Genomic DNA, 23,815 nt, shown 5'->3' with positions numbered 1-23,815 from the left:
CAGAATTTCATAATACATTGTTAAAGCAGTTGTTTTAAGTACTTTCTGGTTCTGGCTGTACTTTCTGGCTGTAGGTATTTGACAGGACAGCTTCCAAGTAAGGAGAGGTTGACACAATAAAAGGAAAACTTATTAATACACTGAAGTAAAGCATCTGATTTGTCAATTTCACAGGAAGGATAATAGAATATAACTAATAATATTTGTATAGGAAGCAACAAGCAGAAACTATTGCAGTTTTTATATATCTAAATTATGGTACTTTTTATATATCTAAGTTAGTTTTATTTGTGCTGTTCTTAAACAGGCTTTTCATAGGGCTTATTCAGAGAGAGAAAAGGAGGAAGAAACAATAAACACACAAAACTTGTTGCATTCCAAGTATATGTTTAAATAAATCAACAGTTGTTTCAGTGACCAGCAAAGTTGTTAAATTCAAGATGATTCATCTATGCTTCAGAAGTTAAAATAATGAGGAAAAGCACTGTGTACTTCTATTTGTGTTAATGGATAAACAGAATACAGAAGACATTAATGATTCTGAAAATGTTTTGCTAGTCTTGAGTTTCTGTCATTAAAATGGTCATAAAATTCTCTGCATTGTGGACATTTCATCAGTGGCACTTTTGCATAGAAACATATATCTGTCTTCCTTTGAAGCAGTGTGCAAGGTTTGTGTAGCAAACTGGTGCTTTTTGGTTGTGGATGTCTTTAGGTTTAGAAGCTACATCAGTTTCTGCCTTCAAAACAGCTTTTACAGCCCTATCACCTAGTAGCTAGCTTTGTAGTATGCAGGTTTCTGAGATACTGTTCGAGTGCCACTTCACACAAAGTACATACCTGTGTTTTGCAGTGTGTAAGGCAGCATGGAGACAAGTTACATTTGTAAGAAATTTTGTACATCTTGTTAGTTGTGGGGAAGTCTTCTGGGTTGGCTTCAATCACAACATAATGCTCTATTATGCAAAATCTAGATAAGACTGGTTTCTTTCTTGTAGGGGAATTTATATAGATAGTGATTATTGAGTGGTTCCAGAAGAACATTGGAATACAGATGAGGATAACCTAGGATGAAGACCTAAGGAAACAAAAAGTACATCAGTAGCATTAGGAAAGAACATGGGAAAGCAAATACTCTGTTGTGAGGGGAACTAGAAAAAGGTCAAGCATTAAATCTTAAATGCAGTCAACAGGAAATCTGCTATCATCTCTACAAATGTATCTGCTAATGGATTCCACTTTCCCTTCACATGTGGTGCTCCCCAACATATACAGGTGGCAGAACAATGAAAAGTGCTTTCATTTGAAGTGGAACTTTTATTTCATTCTAATACCTGACATTACATTACTAATAAGAGGCTTTCACTCTGTAAATGTTAAGTGGTTTTGCTCTTACATGTGGGTTAAAGTTCTTGGAAATGTGTTTCTGCAGGGTTTCCTTTAATAGCTTTGAGAAATCTATGCTGATAAATTATTTTGTGAGTCATGTCCGACCCTTCTTGCGTTTCTGTTCAGGTTGGAAGCTTTTGTGTTTCCTTTCAAGAAGGTGAATACAACACTGCCTTGTAGCTGGAGAAATGAGAATGATCTGAGTTCGTTCTAAGGGGTGACAGAGATTAGGTAGCCTTTTTTTGAGGCTGTTTTGTAAAAATTAAACTAGTTCTACATCTCTTCAGGAATTTTGCTAAGGTTTTGGTTACTGACTTTTAAAAGATACTACAAGAGGGGAATACCTGTTTTCTACCTCATAGTTGGCAAATAACCTCACTATTGCTGTTACTACATGGAGTGACTTTACTCAGAGCTACTTATTAAAATTCCTTCATGCGTGCTTTTTTCTGGAGCACATTTACTGTTGTGCCAGCAATATCAGCTAATGGGCAGTTCAGATTGCTGAAAATATGTGCCATCTTCTCTTTTCAGATGTGTAAATGCAAACATTTTCTGGCTATGGTGAATGACTGGAATGAAAACAATGAGGAAACAGCGAAAGGAGGGAAAGACACTGTGATAAAAAGGACTTAATTGTGTGCCTCACTTTCAGACCTGGTTTGCAGGCAGTGCTTGCTTTTTACTTTCCAGGTATTTGGCAGGCAAGGGTGTGCTGGGACAGATGAAGACATTCATCAGCTTCAACAGTTGGTGAAGTAGAAATAAGAATGAATCTACCAAAATACCAGTGATCAAAGGAGGATGGTTATTTTGGCGTTTTGTTCCTTTATCAAAACACTTTAGCAAAAGTGAGTCAGATGAGCTCTTTGTTTGCAGGATTGGGTAGAACAGCTCACTGATGCAGATTACAAATTGATTTCATTGCTAATGCAGATGGAAGGTGTGATCACAAATAGATTTAGTTGTCTGATTCTTTTTATATAGAGAGAGAATCATAGGATTGTTTTGGTTAGGAAAGGTCTTTAAGATCATCAAGTTTGAGAATTACCAAACTCTGTAATTTCCATTATCACAAACAGTGTGGTCAGATTCTTTTCTTCAAATTCAGCTTTGTACCAGCTGTTTCAGCTATCTTGCCAGACTCTGTGTGGGGATGTCTATGTAGACACTCATAGGCTCTTATTTTGGTTAAAGATGAGTGTTGTGTTGAGAGCAAGATCCCAGTGTATGCCTGTCTCAGAGTCCAGGACTCTTACTAGAACTATTTGAAAAACACAAAACAAAAATAACATTTCTTACAATCATAGGACTATAGAATGGCCTAGGTTGGAAGGGACCTCAAGGATCACCCAGCTCCACCCCCCTGCCATAGGCAGGGACACCTCCCGCTAGAGCAGGTTGCTCAAAGCCTCATCCAACCTGGCCTTAAACACCTCCAGGAAGGAAGCAGCCACAACCTCCCTGGGCAACCTTGTGCCAGTGTCTCACCACCCTCACTGTAAAGAACTTCCTCCTAACATCTAGTCTAAATCTCCCCTCAGCCAGTTCAAACCCATTATCCCTTGTCCTGTCATTACAAGACCCTTCAGATACTGGAGGGTCACTATAAGGTCTCCTTGAATCCTTCGCTTCTCCACACTGAAGAGCCCCGACTCTCGTAGCCTGTCTTTTCCAGTGTCCCAGTAAGGACTTACACTGACATGGGTTCAGAAAGTTTAAAAATCAAATGGTTTAATTTATTAATGTGACAGATACAGCATTCTTGAGATTGATGGTGAAAAATGCAATAACTGCCATGTGATCTAAGGTCAGTAAAGCCCGAATAACAATTGACAGAGTCAGAGATGCAAAACTTTGCAGTAGTTTCAATATATAATAAAAATGTAGGAAAAGTTAAACCATATAATGAAGGTGCAATTCTTACCAAGAAGGATGTCCCTGTCTAGGGTGGAGGGGAAGGAGCACAGCTCTTTGACCGTCCTCATCTCTGTATTTTCCCTCACAGCTGCTGATGCTGGTCTTGGTGCTGGCGACCCTGCACCTCTGCTGCTGGCCCATGCTGCATCTTCCCCTAGTACTGGTATCAGTGCTCCTGCACTGTTATTCCTTTCATTGATTTTAATACCCTAGTCCTTATTGTCCCTGCCATCTTGGGGGCAGTGATTTGGCTTCAAGAGCTGACTAACAGGCATATATGTAGGGTGTACTCAGTTCAGCTCATTAGCATACCGAGGGGGATTAACGTCAATATTAAAATTCCAGTTAATTATGCAGAGGTCTTCACGTGGACACTCTGACCTTCAGAATATGTTTTCAAGTTGAGTGTTGTCCCAGGTTAGGGTGGGTCCCTCCCCTAGCAGAATAAACTCACTACAACATGGATTTCTTTTTTTTTTTTTTGAAAGTCAGGGAAAAATGAAATTGTCTTTCTTATAGTTTAAATATAACAATATATGGAGAAATAAACTACCAGAGAAAACATAATCACCTTAACGAGGATGGGGAAGGGGTCAAGCGTCAGTGAAGCACCAAAAGCAGCAGCAGCCAAAACATCAGCGGGGGAAGATAGCAGCAGGCACAGCTGAAGCGGCAGAAGCAGCAAGGGGCAGGTGCAAGTTGTGCTTCAAGACATAAAGCTCCTAATGCTCCAATGGAGTATATTGACTTGTCCATTGTTGCCATTCTAAGGCCTATCCCTGGAATGTTCAGCTCTCCCCTATGTCTCAGCTAGAAATCTAGCTGATGCAGCCACAGATGTTTATGCTGTGTGAGCTTTGCTTCATCACTTTCAGCCGAAGGACGACCATCTTACCTGTTCAAGACTCTCTTTTTCAGCTCTTTGGCAGGTCACCTTTGCAGATCATCATTTATCACAAACACCTGCTGATTGTAAATGATCTTGGTCTTGAAGCACACTAAATCAACTTGCTTTCCTGTGCTACAGTAAGCTAGGCAGTTAGCCCACAGGTATAAAGAGTAGTTTCCGGAATGTGATCTCTCTCATTTCCATGTACTTTGGGCCTGAGCAGGGCAGATGAATTGGAATCAAGACATTCCTATATTTCACTCCATTGACTTAAAGAGAATGTGGAGAAACAGTTCTTGGTTGTCCAGCTGGCGGCCAGTCACTAGTGGTGTCCCTCAGGGATCAGTGCTGGGCCCCATCCTCTTTAACATCTTCATAGATGACCTGGATGAGGGCATGGAGTCAGTCATCAGCAAGTGTGCAGATGACACCAAGCTGGGGGCAGATGTGGCTGGGTTGGAGGGCAGAAGGGCTCTGCAGCGGGACCTTGACCGCCTGGACAGATGGGCAGAGTCCAAGGGGATGGTGTTCAATAGCTCCAAGTGCAGGGTGCTGCACTTTGGCCACAACAACCCCATGCAGAGATACAGGCTGGGGTCGGAGTGGCTGGAGAGCAGCCAGACAGAGAGGGATCTGGGGGTGCAGATTGATACCCACCTGAACATGAGCCAGCAGTGTGCCCAGGTGGCCAAGAGAGCCAGTGGCATCCTGGCCTGCATCAGGAATGGTGTGGTCAGCAGGAGCAGGGAGGTCATTCTGCCTCTGTACTCTGCACTGGTTAGACCACACCTTGAGTACTGTGTTCAGTTCTGGGCCCCCCAGTTTAGGAGGGACATTGAGATGCTTGAGCGTGTCCAGAGAAGGGCGACGAGGCTGGGGAGAGGCCTTGAGCACAGCCCTACGAGGAGAGGCTGAGGGAGCTGGGATTGGTTAGCCTGGAGAAGAGGAGGCTCAGGGGTGACCTTATTGCTGTCTACAACTACCTGAGGGGTGGTTGTGGCCAGGAGGAGGTTGCTCTCTTCTCTCAGGTGGCCAGCACCAGAACGAGAGGACACAGCCTCAGGCTGCACCAGGGGAGATTTAGGCTGGAGGTGAGGAGAAAGTTCTTCCCTGAGAGAGTCATTGGACACTGGAATGGGCTGCCCGGGGAGGTGGTGGAGTCGCCATCCCTGGAGCTGTTCAAGGCAGGACTGGACGTGGCACTTGGTGCCATGGTCTGGCCTTGAGCTCTGTGGTAAAGGGTTGGACTTGATGATCTGTGAGGTCTCTTCCAAACCTGATGATACTGTGATACTGTGATACTGTATTGTAAAAGTCCAATGTTAAGGAAACCACTCTAATCCCACATGTGTACCATTACATAAGTTCCCAAAAGCATGTAATTTGTGTCACAAAACCATAAGTGGTCATTAATATAGAGACACAGGCTGATATAAGTTAACCTTGGCTGATTTAAGTTAACCTTGGAATCCTTAGAGAAAACTTGCATTGTCTGTCACCTGCATAGTTAAATGAAAGTGCACACACACATATAAATGTTTATAATTTTTATTTACTTAAACTGCTATTTAAAAAAAAAAGTGCCAGATTATTTCTTATCTGTAACTTATAAAATGCTATTTTCATTACCCATAAGAAATAGCACACTCTTAACTAATGCAGAGAGCAGGTACCAGTTTGTTAAGACAGTATCCATTCAGATGACAGGTTCTAAAAGCACACTGCAGTACCAAAATATATTTTCTACTGATGCTTTGGGTAAATGGAAATTCTCCTGGAAAAAAGAAGAACTTGGTTCAGAGAGGCTTTTTTCGTGTTATAGAATGGAACTGTGAGGCTGTGCACTCGATGCTCAGTTTTTCCCCTTTTAAAAAAGGCTATTTTATTGAAACTGAATTATTGTGGGGATATGAAAAGCTGTAGTTTGCACTGGATTTATCCTTGAAGGGCCAGCAGATCATTACTTTTTCTTTGAAATTAGATAGAAGGATCTGGATGGCAGATTTCAAGCCCATCAGGTGTTTAAAACATGCCCCTTAGCTAAGAAGTATTACAGTTAAATCTGTCATGGCCTTTTTATTGCTCTGTTACACACTTGACAACTGCAGCCATGAGAGAGAAGCTACAAGTAACTCATTCAGCCTGAAGTGGAGTAGATCAGTGGTTGTTTATTCGGCTTGCCCCAGGGAGTTTGGTAGGCATACAAACGTGGGCTATGGAATCATTAAATCCATCATGGTATAAACTCTCATGGAGGCAAGGAATTTGTTTTCATAGTTTCTTTCAGTTACTATGGTAGGTATTAAAGATGTAAGTAAGGTGGAGGGCAGAAGAAGGATACCCTCCCCACTCTTAGCCAAACCGGAATCCTACCTCTCTGGAATCCTCAGTAATAGTAATAATAATAGTAATAATAAAGTGTATCTGGGCTGATGCCTTGCACTACATTTCTCAGATGGCACTCGTTCAGAAGTGTTACATTAGGCTGAGTGCTGATAATTTGTATCCTTCAGTCCTTTTATCTGAGTAAAGCTATGTTTCTGCTGTGTACTTTTGGCAAAGGAGATGCACTGCTTTTCATTTATCTTTAAAAAAGCAATACAGGATTTTCTTTGCATCTTGACAAAACTGCTGGTAATCATGAAGAATGAATAAACCTGTTTGTGCTCTTGCAGTGACTGTAAGTACTTGCAGTCAAATCAGCATTCAGCACAGAGATGATTCCTGCCTGATTCAGAGAAGAGGATATGTTTGGGTTATCTATTTGCATGCATATGTCGATGTTTATATAGGCTCTGATTTGGGGAGGCTGATAGAATTTTGCCTTCTTTGCTGCTTCTTACTTCCTTTTCCAATTAAAAATAAAGAAGCAACCAAGCAATAAATCCACAACCAAATAAAACAGATTGTTTTTTGGTTTGTTTTGTAGTTTATTCAATAAACCATGTGGGAAAGTTAGTCTATAACTTGATGTGTCCTAGCAGCAGACTTCTTTTATAAGAGCAGATAGCAAACCCTTTATCCAGAAGGTCTTGTGGTCATTGTCCTGCATACGCAATGTCTGATGGCTCTGGCGAATTGTAAGCGTTGTTCTTGAGAGTGAATGTGCATTGATTGAGTGAAACTGCGTGCCATTAGCGATGACCCCTTTATGAGAATGTTACCATGCAACAAGGTCATCCTCAGTTAATTGTGCTTAAGTCTGAACTCCACCTGTGATTTCAGATTCCAGAGAGGCGACTACCACATCGATGTCTGCATCAATGACTACCTGGATGTATTCTGCCCTCACTATGAAGATTCAGTGCCAGAAGACAAGACTGAACGCTATGTTCTGTACATGGTGAACTTTGATGGCTACAGCTCCTGTGATCACACCTCCAAAGGGTTCAAGAGGTGGGAGTGTAATCGGCCGCATTCCCCGAATGGACCACTGAAGTTCTCGGAAAAGTTCCAGCTGTTCACGCCCTTCTCACTAGGATTTGAGTTCAGGCCAGGCCGGGAATATTTCTACATCTGTGAGTATACAGAAATTTGCCACTATTGCACAACAGATACAAGACACCGAGAAAATTTTTTCACTCCTCTGTGCCAATACAGAGGGCCAAAAGGTGTCTAACGCAGATGTCTTACAGTAAATGTACTCTTAACTGTCCCCAGATACATTAACTAGGACTCTAGCTAGTGAAAATGAAATTAAATCGTAGCTGCTTTTCTCACATCAGATAGCATGTGGCTGCTGAGTTGTGGTTGACTTTTGAAGCAAAATGCACTATTATGTTTGTTTCAGCGTTCTGTGGAGGGAGTGAGAAGGGTACGGTGGAAGCTGTCCCTGAGGAAAAATAACTAATCCTTTATATGTGAAATTCCTGGTTAGTCTTACTTGCTCAGATGACATACTCTTATCTCTGTAATATTTTTCACCCAAGGGAAGTCGGCTGTGTGTAGTTTTTAAGTGGTATGGCTGCTGACAGTAGTCCAGCGGTATTTGAAGTTGTAATTTCTTAGAGTAAATGCTCCTAACAGCAAGCCTAGTGGATTTTTTTTTATTTTATTGCTTCATTTCCCCCCCTCTTTTTTCTTGAATGAGCTGTTTCTGTCAGTGTGGGCAATCTGGGGTGCCTTGTGAGCAAGTAGCAAGTAGTGGAGTGTAAATGTGCTCACACACCTTCATGTCTACTTCCCCAAAGCAATAGTGAACACCCCTCCAGAGCTCTGCACTCTTCTCCATGCAGATCTGCATTGCAGATGCTCTGAGCACCCAGAAGAGATGCAGGATAACATGTGGAGCTATGAAAGTAAACACATAAGGAGATAAAAAAAAGACAGTGGTTTACACAAATTGGTTACCTGACCCCATTTGTGGTGTTGGTACCACTTCAGCTGTCTTGTGCGTTTAATGCTCCAGCAAAGATCTTATTTTATCAATTTGTTTATTTGTTTTGTGTATGAATCTTCCACTTCTAACAAGATCTGACAGTTTCAGAAGTATTTTTTACTGTTTCTAGTGCTAGAAATATTGTCTTCATATACATAGCTGGCTTTTTATCTGTGAAACAGTCTTTCTACCTCATTTTTCCAGAGAAACTGAGTATGTATGTTCCCTGTTTTTCAGCTTCATTTCTTCAGCATTGAGCTTTTCCTTTTCCTTTTGTAGATCTAGAGGAAAATCCATCTCTTGTGGATAGTTTTTCATTAATTTATTTTTCTTCGAGCAAATAAAAGCTGCTAATGAGTGGTGGTTCAGCATCAGAACAGCACATTTTTCTTGTGCTGAAGCATAATAGTAAGAATTATAGTGATAGGAAAAAAACCCAAAAAGCATACTGTAATGCTGCTTAAAACTGATTTTGAATATGTTTATGAGGAATCATGTGAAGATATCAGGGTTAAGTGGATAATGTTCTAAGATAAATAAATCTATATACTGTGTAGGTCCAGTTCTACTCATGTCACTCACAAAAGCTTCCCATTAACTTCAGTAGGTGTTTTGTGTCATTCAGAGCTCTGAAATCAATCTCTCCAGGAATGCTGGGATTTTTTTTTTTTGTGTGGTTTTCCTTTATTTGTTTGGGGATTTTAAAAATTCAATTCCTGCATTAGTGAAGGAAGCAGAAATACTTAAGCTATAGAATTCAGTCTTTACAATTTAATGTGGCACCGGAATGGCATCAGTAGCTGCAAGCAAGCATTAGAAAAAAACAAACAAATAAAAGCCCAGTAACATACCAGTTTTCTAAGTTTAAAGAAAGGAAAGAAACAACAAATGAAATGTATAAATGTGAAAACCAAACATGAAACTGAAGGGCAAAAAATACTAGAAATCTCAGCTTGATCTGTCTAGCCTAATATCTTCATTGTTAGAACATAAAAAAATCCATTGAAGTCTGAAGAAAGACATTATTCAAATGCATCCAGGTTGCTTATGCTGTTTTTATTCATTTGTGGTTAAATTCAATATATTACTAAAGCCATTATGTATCTTCTAGAACAGTCATAATTTCAGGCACATTTCAGAGATGTGAAAGTAATTTTTGTCCTTTTCTATAGTATTTTTTGCCTTCATCCTTTGTTGTGAGTAGTAACAAGGCTGGCATTACAGCAGTTGCAAGGAATCACTGTACAGTAAGTTAACATTGGTATGCAGACCATCTTAGGGCAGACATGCCCATACTGGAGTGGTTTTATCTTAGTTTCTGCTGAAGAAACAAGATTGTGAAATGTTCTGATTTCCTCTTCAAGGCTAAGCAGACTCTAGTCCAGGCTACACGCAGTGGCTTCCTTACCTTTCTGTATTGGCATCTTAAAGTTTCTTTTCCTCAGCACATTTGAAACTTTTCCACTCTCTGGTGGAATGGAAGAAGGCTGTGTGTATACTCAATAGCATCAGCCTACTACACTGAATGTAAGGGTTACAAAATACATCATGTAGACTAGACCTCTGGAACAATGGAATTACTGAGTGGTTGGTTACCTGTTTAGCTTGGTTACTGTCTGGTGCTTTTAAGGCTGTGACTTGCCTCCTCTTCTTTCCATTATTTTCAGAAAGTTCAATAACAATGTGCAAGGAAAGACGAACAAAAAAAAACAAGAAAGGAAAAAAGAAAAGTTCCTAAAGATGAACATGTTATGTAATTCAGAACAAGAGTGTAATTTTCATTGTTTCATCTTAATTATGGATACTATTTTTGTTAATGTGATCAATATTCAATAAAATATCAGGAACAACTTGGCAAATAAACATCAGAGGTGTAGAAATAATAAAATGAAGACATAGCTAGAGTCAGATCGATGCAGATCACTGCAGAACCCTTACCGCAGTTTCAGGACTAATCTCCTTAGTCAGTTTAAGCCTGACCACATTGCTGTTTTCTTAAAAGCAATGTGTCAATTGGTGTAGTGTCAGAAGTTATACTGAGCTGTGCCACATGCTTTTCACTGGACAGTCAATCCAGTTATTCCATCAAAAAGTTCGATATTTGACATAGTTTATCCTTCAGAAATACATGTTGCTCTTATTATCTTATCCTCAATATGTTATATGCATTATTTAGTAATTTGACCTTCATTAATATTATTGTTTATATATGATTATATAATTTTGCTTGAAAGACCAGGTAGGCTTCTCCTTTCCACAGTTTTCTTGCTCCTCTCCTGTTCTCTGCAACATCTTGCTAGCAGTTAGCATGTTTTACATCTAATGTAGCTAAATATAATGTAAGAGCCATTCTTATTAACTAAAGAACTCTTTTCATCCTTTCATCTACAAAATCTTGTTGTCTTACCTGTGGTGTGTGTAAACCTTTTTGCTAACTTTCATTCTAGCTCTTTCTCATCTATGTATCTTTCTGTTTTTATTTCAAGACACTTATGCAGTTTTTTTTTCCCCAGTTTTAATGATGATTAATAATACTTTCTGTATCTTTGTTGTTGCCATTTACTTGCATAAAGCTTCTGACAGTCAGTTTGGGAAACTTTCCTTGCCCCTGACCACACCATGACACTACATTTTTGAATGTAACTATAGTTCTAAACAGAATGTTTTTAAATTGTTCTTAAATTGCTCTGTATTTGTCATTGGTGAGGCCATACCTTGAGTATTTCTTCGGTTTTGGGCACCTCAGTACAAGAAAGGCATTGAGGTGCTGGAGTGGGTGCTAAGAGGAGCAACTAAGCTGCGAGGAGCCTAGAGAATAAGTTTTATGGAAAGTGGCTGAGGGAACTGGGACTGTTTAGTATGAGGAAGATGAGGCTGAAGGGAGATTTCATCAGCCTTTACAACTACCTGGAAGGACAATATAGAGAGGTAGGTGCTAGCCTCTTCCCACAGGTGATAGAACAAGAGGTGGCACCAGGATAGATTTATGATAGACATTAGGAAAAAAAAATCTCTGAAAGAGTAGTCAGGCACTGGAACAGGCTGCCCAGGGAGGTGGTTGAGTCACCATCCCTGGATGTGTTCAGAGGTCATTGAGATGTAGCACTTAGCAATATGATTTAGTGGTGAACTTGGTAGGGTAGGGTTAATTGTTGGACATGATGATCTCAAGGATCTTTTCCAACCTGAGTTGAGTCTATGACTTGATCAATTTTAGACACTGAATTTGTAAAGTTGTGCTTGCAGTTGTACATACATACACTTCTTAATAACATCCAGCTCTCCTGTGGTCTTTTTTCATACAGGATATATTCCCAGTGAACCTGCTGTTACCTATTCTCTTGAATTTCTTAATGTTTGCCATTGTTCTCCATCATCCTTGTTTCTCTGCACTAATCCCTTGTTTTCCTGAAATTTCTAATGCATCTCCTGAGTGCTTTAGTTCAAATAGTATTCCACCCTGTTGGGGAGGGGAAATTAATTGATGCAAGATGATATTTCCCCAAATTAATATTGTTTATTAATTTTGCTGTTCAGAACTCTGGCCACCCTCAACCACTAATTTTAATAATATTTGGGTTCTTACACGGTTATGGAAACATTCTGTGGATAATATCTACACCTAATATAACCAGCAAAGTAGATAAACATTAATTAAACTGGAAGAGACTATTCCCATGGTCAATGCCGCTTGTGGTCAATACGCCATTTGCCCAGTAGCTGTGCCCAAGCTCTTTCTGCTCTATGGCAGCAGGCAGTAGAAAATCACACAGAGGCATTTAAGCATTTACTCACAGATTGTTATTATTACCCTCGTGGAGCTTAGCCACAGCCCAGACAATGCCCAAATGCTCTCAGGGAATTCTGTCTTGTTGGACATTGAGGCTTGAACCTTTCTGGCTTCTGGGGAAAGGCACAGACGATCTCTGACCTTGTCTCCTGGCTTCTGCTGGACCATCTGTGTATGTGTCCAGGGATTCTAGGCAGGAGCTTCAGGTGCAGAGGCAGATGTGGTGTAGTCTCAGCACGATGTCAGCTGGCCATACAGGCTGATCGTATGCAGGCATCCAGAGTCTGCTCCTGGTAACTGGCGGCAGTGGAGTTCATCAGGCAGGCAATAAGGCAGTGTGCAAGAGCGGCAGGGCTGGGCACAGCAGAGAGAGCAGGCACCGAGCAGGGAAGCAAAAGCAGGTTGTTCACCTGCCTATCTCTTTTTATCAATGTGGGCTGAGACTGATTGCCCTTTGGACACAGAATAGCCAATCAGGATGGCAGTCAGCCAAAACACACCAAATTAGGAAGGGTCCACAGGCCTGGCTCCCCCAAATATGGGCAGAGCACAGGCCTTGCACCCAGTAGGCCATAAGCTAGGCATGTGGGCTTACACAACCGCGTTACACAACCTGGGCCCTGGGCAGTCCAGACTTTATGGTGCCAGGCCCTTTGTGTCCCTTTGCCATGCTTTTGATGGGTAAACATGTATAAGCCTATTTTGGGCCGATGGGCACTTCGTGACACACCCTGGTGGGTTTAACTGCTGCTTCTCCAGGAGAACTTCTGATTTTCACAATTTCTTCTGTAAACTACCTCTTTTCTCTTAGCTTGTTCCATCTCTGTGACTGAAAGTCGTCCTCATCATCTTTCAAAAACTGAAATTATTTGAATTCTGCTGCCATTTTTTCCTTTTAAAAGCTGCCCCAAAAAGTTAGACTGTCTCTCTGCAAACATCTACACACCTCTGGATGTTTCTTTGATTCAAAAGATTTTAAGGACAAAAGAGTAGCAAAAAAAAAAGTTTATAATGTCTCCATTTTTTTTTTTCTTGCCTATTAATTTGGTAGTTAGCTTATTAATAATATGTCAAACTGAATTCTCATTGAGGCAGCAATGGTCTCTGATGGCAACTAAGCTGGCCTTATTCTTTCTTCTCCCTTCTGCCACATATTGTGTGTGCTTACGCTTACGTGTTCAGTATGCCATTATGTTTGTGTAACCACTATAGCAGTTTTCTCTGTCCTGTGCAATTCCATGTTTCGTGCCCATGTTAATTTTTGGGAGGGTTAGTGGTGTGTTGTGTTTGTTTTCTCAAAGCTGTAAGCTTATTTTGAAGTCATTATCATGAGGTTGCTTCATTTCTGTTCCCTCCTTCCCATCTGAGATGCTTATGGTAGAAACCACTAGGTGAGGTGTGTTGGGGGGGAGGGGTAAAATCTCTCTCACTGTGAGGGATGATCATGTTCAGGACCACCTGAGAAACCTGAACACATATAAATCTATGAAACATGATGCGATACATTCCAAAGCCCTGAAGGAATTGGCTGATGCAGTTGCGAAACCACTCCCCATGATATTTGAAAAGTCCTGGCAGTCAGGTGAAGTCCCTGGGGTCTGGAAGGAAGAAAATATTGTGGCCATTTTCAAAAAAGGGTAAGAAAGAGATTACAGGTCTGCCAGTCTCACTTCTGTGCTTGGGAGGATCATGCAACAGAAACTATGCTAAAGCACATGGATATAGTTCAAGACAGAAGATATCCATTGCTCTTCACCAAGGGTAAGTCTTACCTGCCCAATCTAGTGGCTCTCTATAGTGGAGAGACAGAACAAGGAAAGGATGATGGATTTCTGGATTTCTGCAAGGCCTTTGACACAGTTCCCCACGACATCCTTCTCTCTAAGCTGTTGAGATATAGATTCGTGAGGTGAATTGTTCAGTAGATAAGGAATTGGTTGGTTAGTTGCACCCAAAAGGTAGTGATCAGTGGCTCAATGTCCATACATAGACAAATGACAAGTGGTATCCCACAGGGGTCTCTGCTGGGGCCAGTGCTGTTCAGTATCCTTATCTTCATACAAACAATATTGAGTGCACTGGAAGGACTTGGACCTGCTGAAGTGGATCCATGTTGAGGGCCATAAGATGATCAGAGAATGGGAGCAACTCTTCTAAGAAGACAGGCTCAGTGAAGAGAAGGCTGTAGGGAGACCTTATAGCTGCATTTCAACATCTGAAGAGGACCTCTAAGAAAGCTGGGGAGGGACTATTTAAAAGGGCTTGTTGTGGTAGTACGAAGGGCAATAGTTTTAAACTACAGCAGGGCAGATTTAAGCTGGACATTAGAAGGAAGTTCTTTACTTTGAGGGTTGTGAAATACTGGGTCAGTTGTCCAGGGAGGTGGTGGAGGCACCATCCCTGGACACAGTCAAGGTTAGATTTCATGGGGCCCAACTTGATCTAGTTAAAGATGTCCCTGCTCACTGCAGGACATTGAACAAGATGACCTTTGAGTGTGCCTTCCAGGTAAATGAATTTTATGACTCTGTGCTTTTCAGTTTCTGGAGATAGGGGAGGACATGGCACCAGTGTGCTTGGTGATAGTGAAAACGGTAAAGATTTTTTATTACTAAGGGAGAATTATTGACAGAGTTAGAAAGTTTAACTCACAGGGAGTAACTACATATCCCTGTGAAAATCAGCAATTAGCATAGGAAGGGACCTCTCCACTTTTTATGGAAAATGACACAGCCCTAACAAAGGCTTTCCTGGCTGAGAACCTGGAATGGCTTCCTAGATTGCCAGCTTGGCTATTACTCTTTTAGGATTGCTTTTTGTATAGCAAGAATTAAGAAAGAGGACTTCATAGAGGCAAGGTTAATAGCCTGTAGGGAAAAAAACTAACAAGGTATCTTTAAACTGCAGTTTATTAACAGTTCCTTGGAAATTGTAATGTGCTGAAAGAGTGGTATTAAACAGCTGCATAGAGCTCATTGCTTTTGCTCAAACACCATCTTAACAGCTATCGATGCTTTCCATGAACAGCCATAACTCGCTACAAGGTGATGATTCCATTTAGAGATCATCTCATCTTTTCCAGGGTTTTCTGTAAGGTAATCATAGAATCATAGAATCAACCAGGTTGAAAGAGACCTCCAAGATCATCCACTCCAACCTAGCACCCAGCCCTAGCCAGTCAACCAGACCATGGCACTAAGTGCCTCATCCAGGCTTTGCTTCAACACCTCCAGGGATGGTGACTCCACCACCTCCCTGGGCAGCCCATTCCAATGCCAATCACTCTCTCTGGGAAGAACTTCCTCCTAACACCCAGCCTAGATCTCCCCTGGCACAACGTGAGACTGTGTCCCCTTGTTCTGTTGCTGCTTGCCTGGCAGAAGAGACCAACCCCCACCCGGCCACAGCCTCCCTTCAGGTAGTTGTAGGCAGCAATGAGGTCACCCCTGAGCCTCCTCTTCTGCACACTAAACAACCCCCAGCCCCCTCAGCCTCTTCTCATAGGGTTTGTGTTCCAGGCCCCCTCACCAGCTTTGTTGGCCTTCTCTGGACACCTTCCAGCACCTCAACAGCTCTCTTGAATTGAGAGGCCCAGAACTGGACACAGTACTCAAGGTGTGGACTGAGCAGTGCTGAGTACAGGGGCAGAATAACCTCCCTTGTCCTGCTGGCCACACTGTTCCTGATGCAGGCCAGGATGCCATTGGCTCTCTTAGCCACCTGGTCACACTGCTGCCTCATCTTCAGCTACTATCTATCAGTACCCCCAGCTCCCTTTCTTCCTGGCTGCTCTCAGCCACTCAGTCCCCAGCCTGTAGTGCCGCTTGGGGTTGTTGTGGCCAAAGTGCAGAACCCTGCACTTGGCCTTGTTCAATCTCATCCCAATGGCTTCTGCCCACCCATCCAGCCTGTCTAGGTCCCTCTGCAGGGCTCTCCTACCTTCCAACAGATCAACACCTGCTCCTAGCTTTGTGTCATCTGCAAACTTACTGATGCTGGACTCAATCCCCTTGTCTAGGTCATCAATAAAGATATTGAACAGGACTGGGCCCAGCACTGATCCTTGGGGCACACCGCTAGTGACAGCTGCCAACTGGATGTGGCACCATTCACCACCACTCTCTGGGGACTGCCATCCAGCCAGTTCTTGACCCATATCAGAGTGAATCTGTCCAAGCTATGAGCTGCCAGCTTGGCTAGGAGCTGCTTGTGGCAGACAGTGTCAAAGGCTTTGCTGAAGTCCAGGTAGACTACATCCACAGCCTGCCCCACATTCACCAGGCAGGTAACCTGATCATAAAAGGAGATCAGGCTGGTGAGACAGGACCTCATTTTGATGTAATGGGAGTACAAAACAGACTGTGAACTGTGATACTGACATATGAGAAAATTATATGTGAGTCTGACCAAAAAACCTACACCTTCATGTCTCTTTTTTTCCCTCAAAAGCAGATTCTCCCTTTTTCAGAGCCAGTTGTCGTTGTGTGCACAGCAGTTTATATTGCTGGCTGTGGGTCTGCAGGTAGGAGGTGCAGTCTGAATGTGTAAGTGTAGTATTTCTCAGGTTCAGAGTTATTTGAGGAAATTCCTGATGGAAAAAGAGATAATGTGAAGAAAGCAGTGTGGCTACTCCAGTGCACACTGGAGATTGTTAGAATCAGTCAGAGGTTACTGTAGGTGGGTTGGCTAATGGTTAGGTTAATTACATTTTTTGAGGAAGTCAGCTGTTGCCTTTGTTATTGTATCACTACTGGGGCAGCACAGTAACATTTAACTAGTAATACCCTAGGTGAGGTTTTGTGGTTTTGCTTGCTCAGGCAGATGGCCATTTTGTACACTTCTAAAGCTGCTTGTTCCACAAAGTCCTTGGCTTAATCTCTGACTTCCTGACCAATACCCTTGATAACTTTTTCTTTTCTGTAGGATAAAATAAGACTGTCTGTACTTGGAAGGAGATTATTTTGCTTTTTCCAAAGCAATGTGTATGAGAAGATCTTTCATCACACACACACACACACACACACACACTATTTGTGTGGGATTTTTCCCTTATATCAATAATTCATGTGCTGTAAAAGGCCTGGACATTCCCACCCCTTGAATCTGTCAAAACTCAGTGTCAAAAATTTCACTTGGGGCTTTAGTTAGACTTTAGCTTTAGATTTAGAGAGTTTTGTGAGCACTAGAGCAGTGAGTAGAGCAGATTGATGATAAGTCTTGTCATGTCATACTCATACTGAGTATGAGCTTAGACCAGGGGCAGTGGAGTCACTGTGTTTACACAGCAGAGTAAACTTTTATTTTTAAAAAAATATTTCTGCTTATGGAAGTGGTCAACTAAAGGAGCAGATATTTTGGTTTAAAAATGAAGATAGGATTTGTCATTCAGACCCAGAGAGGCTGGATGGGTGGGCAGAAGCCATTGGGATGAGATTGAACAAGGCCAAGTGCAGGGTTCTGCACTTTGGCCACAACAACCCCAAGCAGCACTGCAGGCTGGGGACAGAGTGGCTGAGAGCAGCCAGGAGGAAAGGGACCTGGGGGTACTGGTGGATAGTAGGCTGAAGATGAGGCATCAGTGTGCCCAGGTGGCCAAGAGAGCCAATGGCATCCTGGCCTGCATCAGGAGCAGTGTGGCCAGTAGGACAAGGGAGGTTATTCTGCCCCTGTACTCAGCACTGCTCAGTCCACACCTTGAGTGCTGTGTCCAGTTCTGGGCTCCTCAATTCAAGAACGATGTTGAGGTGCTGGAAGGTGTCCAGAGAATGGCAACGAGGCTGGTGAGATACCTGGAACACAAATCCTATGAGAAGAGGCTGAGGGAGCTGAGGGTTGTTTATCATGGAGAAGAGGAGGCTCAGGGGTGACCTCATTGCTGTTTACAACTACCTGAAGGGAGGCTGTGGCCAGGTGGAGATTGGTCTCTTCTGCCAGTCAAGCAGCAACAGAAGAAGGGGACACAGTCTCAAGTTGTGCTGGGGGAAGTCTAGGCTGGATGTTAGGAGGAAGTTGTTAGCAGAGAGAGTGATTGGCATTGGAATGGGCTGCCCAGGAAGGTGGTGGAGTCACCATCCCTGGGGATGTTCAAGAAAAGCCTGGATGAGGCACTTAGTGCCATGGTTTAGTTGACTGGATAGGGCCTGGTGCTAGGTTGGACTGGATGATCATGGAGGTCTCTTCCAACCTGGTTGATTCTATGATTCTATGAAATGAAAAAGTGCCATCTGTCTTGAGCTCAGAAGGTGTTAGTTAATACAAATACTGCTAGTATCTGAGTTTTCTTGGTTTGGCTGTATTTTGAAGCCATGAGGTCAGAAGATCTCTTTTGAAACTCTCTGGATGTCTGGTTTGCACCAGAAAACTGAAGAAAAAATGAAGAATAACTAGAGAAAGCTATTAAAGGACACGGAGGAAATCTTTAGTGTGTTAATTGCACTTTTCTTTTTGGGAGACATTGTTTATTCCCTGGCCCACCATTAATCTTTCAGTCAAGCTCTGATCCTCATAACCACTGATGCTACTTTGACAGAAGTGGGCTCAGACGTGCCACTTTGCTATGCATCTTGCTTTGATAGCTAGTTTACCAGAATCACTAGAGATGTTCTGAATGAAATCAAAGCAATTGAAAAGGTTTGATAAATGTGTACTTTAAAAAATATTTTTGTGTGATAGCATTAGACAGACAAGGAAGGTGACCTTTAAAAAAGAATTCATGCTTAGCCTAGTGTGTAGATTAAAGGACTGGTTTCTGTTAGAAAGCATCAGAAGAATTAAGTGTGGGCCCTGCTGAAAAGAAAGCAGAAACAATCTCCAGTGTCTAATAGATTTTGACATTGGTGGTGTTCTTAGAATCCTCAAAGGGAGTGTTAAAAGCTGTAGAATAATTTGGAACTCAGGAGAAAGCCATGTAAGAAAGTAAAGAGGGTGTACTGGTCTCTAATATATGAGTTTTTCAAAGGGAATGGATGTCTCTCAGATAACAAGTTGAAAGAAGATTATTTGGATTCATGTGCTTCAAAAATCCAAGTGCCATTAAGATCCTGGTAGCAGAAATATAAAACAACTTTGAAAGCTGTCTCATGAGAATAATGCGTAAGATCTTAGTGATTGCTGTTGCTTTCTACTGATGTGCTGATTTTGGACATTAGAAGAATGAGGGAGTGCCCACAGACAGAAGGGATGAGTGACAGTTTTTTCTGTCTTCTGTTTCCTTCTCATCTAATGTACTGGATGAAGGCCAGTTCGCTGTGGAGGAAAATAAAGCACATATTGAGTGTTGAGATCTGATCTTCAAATCACAAATGTTATAAAAAAGATAGATCAGGTGGGCTTTGGCAAAAGATTTCCAAGGGGAATTAGGAACTTGGTATGGTCATATGTGACCTGACTTACAGGAAATGATGACTGAATCATAGAAGCATAGAATCAAGCAGGTTGGAAGAGACCTCCAAGCTCATCCAGTCCAACCTATCACCTAGCCCTGTCCAATCAACCTAGAATCATAGAAGACCCCAGGGGGACCTTTTAGGCACCTACAATACCTGAAGGGATCCTACAAGAAGGCTGGGGAGGGACTTTTCATAAAGGTTGCCACAGAATCATAGAATTCACCAGGTTGGAAGAGACCTCCAAGATCATCCAGTCTAACCTAGCACCCAGCCCTAGCCAGTCAACCAGATCATGGTACTGAGTGCTTCATGCAGTCTCTTTTATAGTACAAGGGGGAATGGTTTGAAGCTGAGGGAGAGTAGGTTTAGACTGGATCTAAGGAGACCCTGAGTCTAGCTGAGAGGTGTCCCTGCCCACAGCAGGGAGGTCGAAGTAGATACCTTTAAGGTCCCATTCATCCTAAGCCATGAAAGTTCCATGCTGGTGACTATGGACTATTGTAATCTTTAATATTTGTGATTCTTGTGAAAACCCACTGCAGCCTTCATAAAAGTATTTAAACTCCAGTGTTCTACTGGAAGTACAGTTGAATGCACTGTATGCAGCCTTTTAGGTCACAGTATCACAGTATTATCAGGGTTGGAAGAGACCTCACAGATCATCAAGTCCAACCCTTTACCACAGAGCTCAAGGCTAGACCATGGCACCAAGTGCCACATCCAATCCTGCCTTGAACAGCTCCAGGGACGGCGACTCCACCACCTCCCCGGGCAGCCCATTCCAGTGTCCAATGACTCTCTCAGGGAAGAACTTTCTCCTCACCTCCAGCCTAAATCTCCCCTGGCGCAGCCTGAGGCTGTGTCCTCTCGTTCTGGTGCTGGCCACCTGAGAGAAGAGAGCAACCTCCTCCTGGCCACACAGAACATTCAACATTCCTTGTCTTAAATCAGATTTGATGTTCAACAGCTACAACTTAGCATCTTGGAGGTGGCAGCACTTCAGTGGTGGGTGAGGCTTTTTGCAATGGTACTTCACCAAGATGTTGCAAGGTTAATAAGGTGAAGCATGTAGATTCCTTGGATGAAAGAACTCTTAGAAGTGGTGAGTGTTATTAAAAAGTGTCTGAGGACTTAGAACTCCGCAGCACTGTTCTAATTTGATTTCTGAACAAGCTGAAACCTGTTCAATGAGCTGTTGCATTGTAAGTATGTGTTTTCTAACATGGAGCAGATGTCAACAAAAGTGGAAATAACATAGCAGTGACATTTGGAATAACAGCGTTGTACTTCATTGCCTCCATGTCATCAGCATGTTAGTCTCCCTGTTCCACAGAGTAACTCACCAAGGCAACACTTTATCTGCTGATACTGTCTGTGTCTCATAATACAGAATATATATTCATGCCTGCAGCCAACAGACCAAAAATAAAAACAGACCCTCAGTAAAAAAATGCTTCCACTTGCTGAGCAATTGGTTAATGATCTTGTTTTGTAAGTTAATGTACAACACTCAAATTTGTATTTTCACAAATACATGTACTTAAAAGAAGCAAATTTGTTTCTAAGCTCCTTAACCCCCTAATATTAGATGAAGCTGTAAAATAGGAGAAGGTTACAAAATTCTCAGTAACCTTTTCTTTTTATTCCCCAGTTATGCATACTATTCAGACAAGGTGGCCAAGACTCTGGGCTCACAATGGCATGTGCAATTTATACTTCTGTCTCCAAGATTTTTTGCAAGTCAGTGTAAATTATGTAGAATAATATTTCCACAGAGTGTTCAGAAGTGCCTAAAATACTTTGTTATAACAAAATTGTAGAAAAATCTTTCCAGAATTCCAAATATTTCCACTTTCTCTCAGGAAAGCAGCAGGTCTTCCTTAGGTCTATAGCATTGGCTAAATTAGGTTTTTACTGCTTCTAAAATCTCCTTGGCTTCCCTTTCATTTCAACAATATTTAGTATTTGAAGTGTCACAGAATCACAGAATGTTAGAGGCTGTAAGGAACCTCAAAAGATCATCTAATTCAAGCCCCTGCCAGGATCACCTATACCAGATCACACTAGAATGCATCCAGGCAGATCTTGAATATCTACATAGGGAGAGACTCCACAACACCCCTGAGTGGCCCATTCCTAGTATCAAGTGGTGTATCCAGCTACATACGGATGAAAGGCACTAAGAATCATAGAATCAGTCAGAGTTGGAAGGGACCACAAGGATCATCTAGTTCCAACCCCCCTGCTATGCCCAGGGACACCCTACCCTAGAGCAGGCTGCCCACAGCCTCAGCCAGCCTGGCCTTAAAACACCTCCAGCCATGGGGCCTCAACCACCTCCCTGGGCAACCCATCCCAACCTCTCACCACTCTCATGCTCAACAATTTCCTCCTCATGTCCAGTCTGAATCTGCCCATCTCCAGCTTTGCACCATTCCCCCTAGTACTATCACTCTCTGATATCCTGGAAAGTCCTTCCCCAGCTTTTTGTGGGCAGCCTTCAGATCCTGGAAGGCCACAAGAAGGTCACCTGGGAGCCTCCTCTTCTCCACTCTTTTAGTCTGTCCTCATAGGAGAGCTGCTGCAGCCCTCTGAGCAACTCAGTGGCCCTTCTCTGGACACTCTCCAGCGCGTCCATGTCCTTCTTGTAATAGTGGCTCCAGAACTGGACGTAGTACTCCAGGTGGGGTCTCTGTAGAGTGGAGCAGAGAGGGAGGATCACCTCCCTGGCCCTGCTGGCCACACTTCTGATGCAGCCCAGAGCCCCTTTTGTTTTGATTTGATTTGAAGGTCTACTGGAATCTCTCTTCTCCCATACCTCTATGCACAAAAGTAACTAGGCTCCTTATGAAACAGTACTGCTGCTGCTGATCTTCTGGAGGTGAAATAGTCTTAATTATTTGAAGGATAATCAGAATGTCAGTATAATAATCAATTTAAGGAGCCCTGACATTTCAGTCATAGTAGTATTCAGAATGTGTTCAGATTAAAATACACCAGAATGACGTTATGTACGCTATATTTTAAGCGTGGTAGGTGAGAATATTATGAAGATACAAACCTGGATGTCTTATGTGGTTTTCTGATATGTTTTATTTCAGTAATACTGAGTCATCCTGCTATATGTTAGTGCCTGTGTCATTAAAAGCTTAATGTAGTTTACCTCTCTGATACTTTGGAATTTTGTGGAAAGCATTCAGCTGTGAGGCATTGAAGAATGGACTGTCCTACAGCACAGAGCCTCTGCTGGGACTTGAGTCAAGATCCCTAGCAGAAGCTGCAGAAGGTCTTGCTCTCTGTATATGTGTAAACATGTTTCTGCCTGAGAAATCTTGAGCAGAAATAAAGCAATTTTAGGCTGAAAAAGATGTTGCCTTTTCCTGTGGTGCTGTCAAAGAATGCATCTTCTCCTCTTGAAGAAGGGCTTAATATTAACCACCTCTCTGCTTCTGCCTGGTGTTGCACTGGAAAGACATAAACTGTTTTTCCCCAGGGGAATGGAGTTATGCACGCAGTTCCCATTGGTGCTTTATGGAGGTGGGATCTGACTTTCTTAGGTCCTTCCTATAAACAACATGAAGAAGTAGAAGGGAAGACTGGCATAGTCCAGACTCCAGCAAGGGAGGAAAAGCACTTCTTTTCTCAGACAGAGGTGCAAAACATGTGTTTGTTTGGCAGTACAGGTGTGCTCCAGTGCTGACAGATACAGTGTCCCAGATGACAAAGTTGCATAGTTTAACTGTGAGCACCTGAGATGGGTAGGTTATCATTTAGCAATCTGTTTTCTCAATTTTGCATGTATTTCACAAGACTTACTAGCAGGTGAATGTAAGGAAGCAAATTACAGTGCTACTGGACTTTAAATTTAGTAATCATGTATAGGAGTGCATTTAAAGTCTGTTTTAAACAAGATGAAGATATTGCCAGCAAAGTTGTCAAAACAGTTGTTTGAAGCCTTGAAATTCAACTATTATTTCATTTTGACCATTAATTGTGCTGTATATTTCTCATGAAGTGATATGTGTGATCACAGACTTCTACCTCCAAAGAGTTAGCAGCTA

The 23,815-nt window shown here is 42.2% G+C and overlaps 1 protein-coding gene across 4 annotated transcripts in view; it reads left to right on the top strand.

Moving 5' to 3' along the window:
* Positions 1-23,815, top strand: part of EFNA5 (ephrin A5) — a 281,276-nt gene that overhangs the window by 213,453 nt on the left and 44,008 nt on the right. For all 4 annotated transcript variants that reach the window (XM_064176306.1, XM_064176304.1, XM_064176305.1 and 1 more), the window contains one exon: positions 7,424-7,716. In XM_064176306.1, the coding sequence (XP_064032376.1) occupies positions 7,424-7,716 (293 nt within the window). The remainder of the gene's footprint in view (positions 1-7,423; positions 7,717-23,815) is intronic.

The sequence above is a fragment of the Pogoniulus pusillus genome, chromosome Z (assembly GCF_015220805.1).
Source record: "Pogoniulus pusillus isolate bPogPus1 chromosome Z, bPogPus1.pri, whole genome shotgun sequence".
In the NCBI taxonomy this organism is placed as follows: Eukaryota; Metazoa; Chordata; class Aves; order Piciformes; family Lybiidae; genus Pogoniulus; species Pogoniulus pusillus.
The sequence above is the reverse complement of the archived record's forward strand: the minus strand, read 5'-3'. Positions and strand labels throughout refer to the sequence as shown.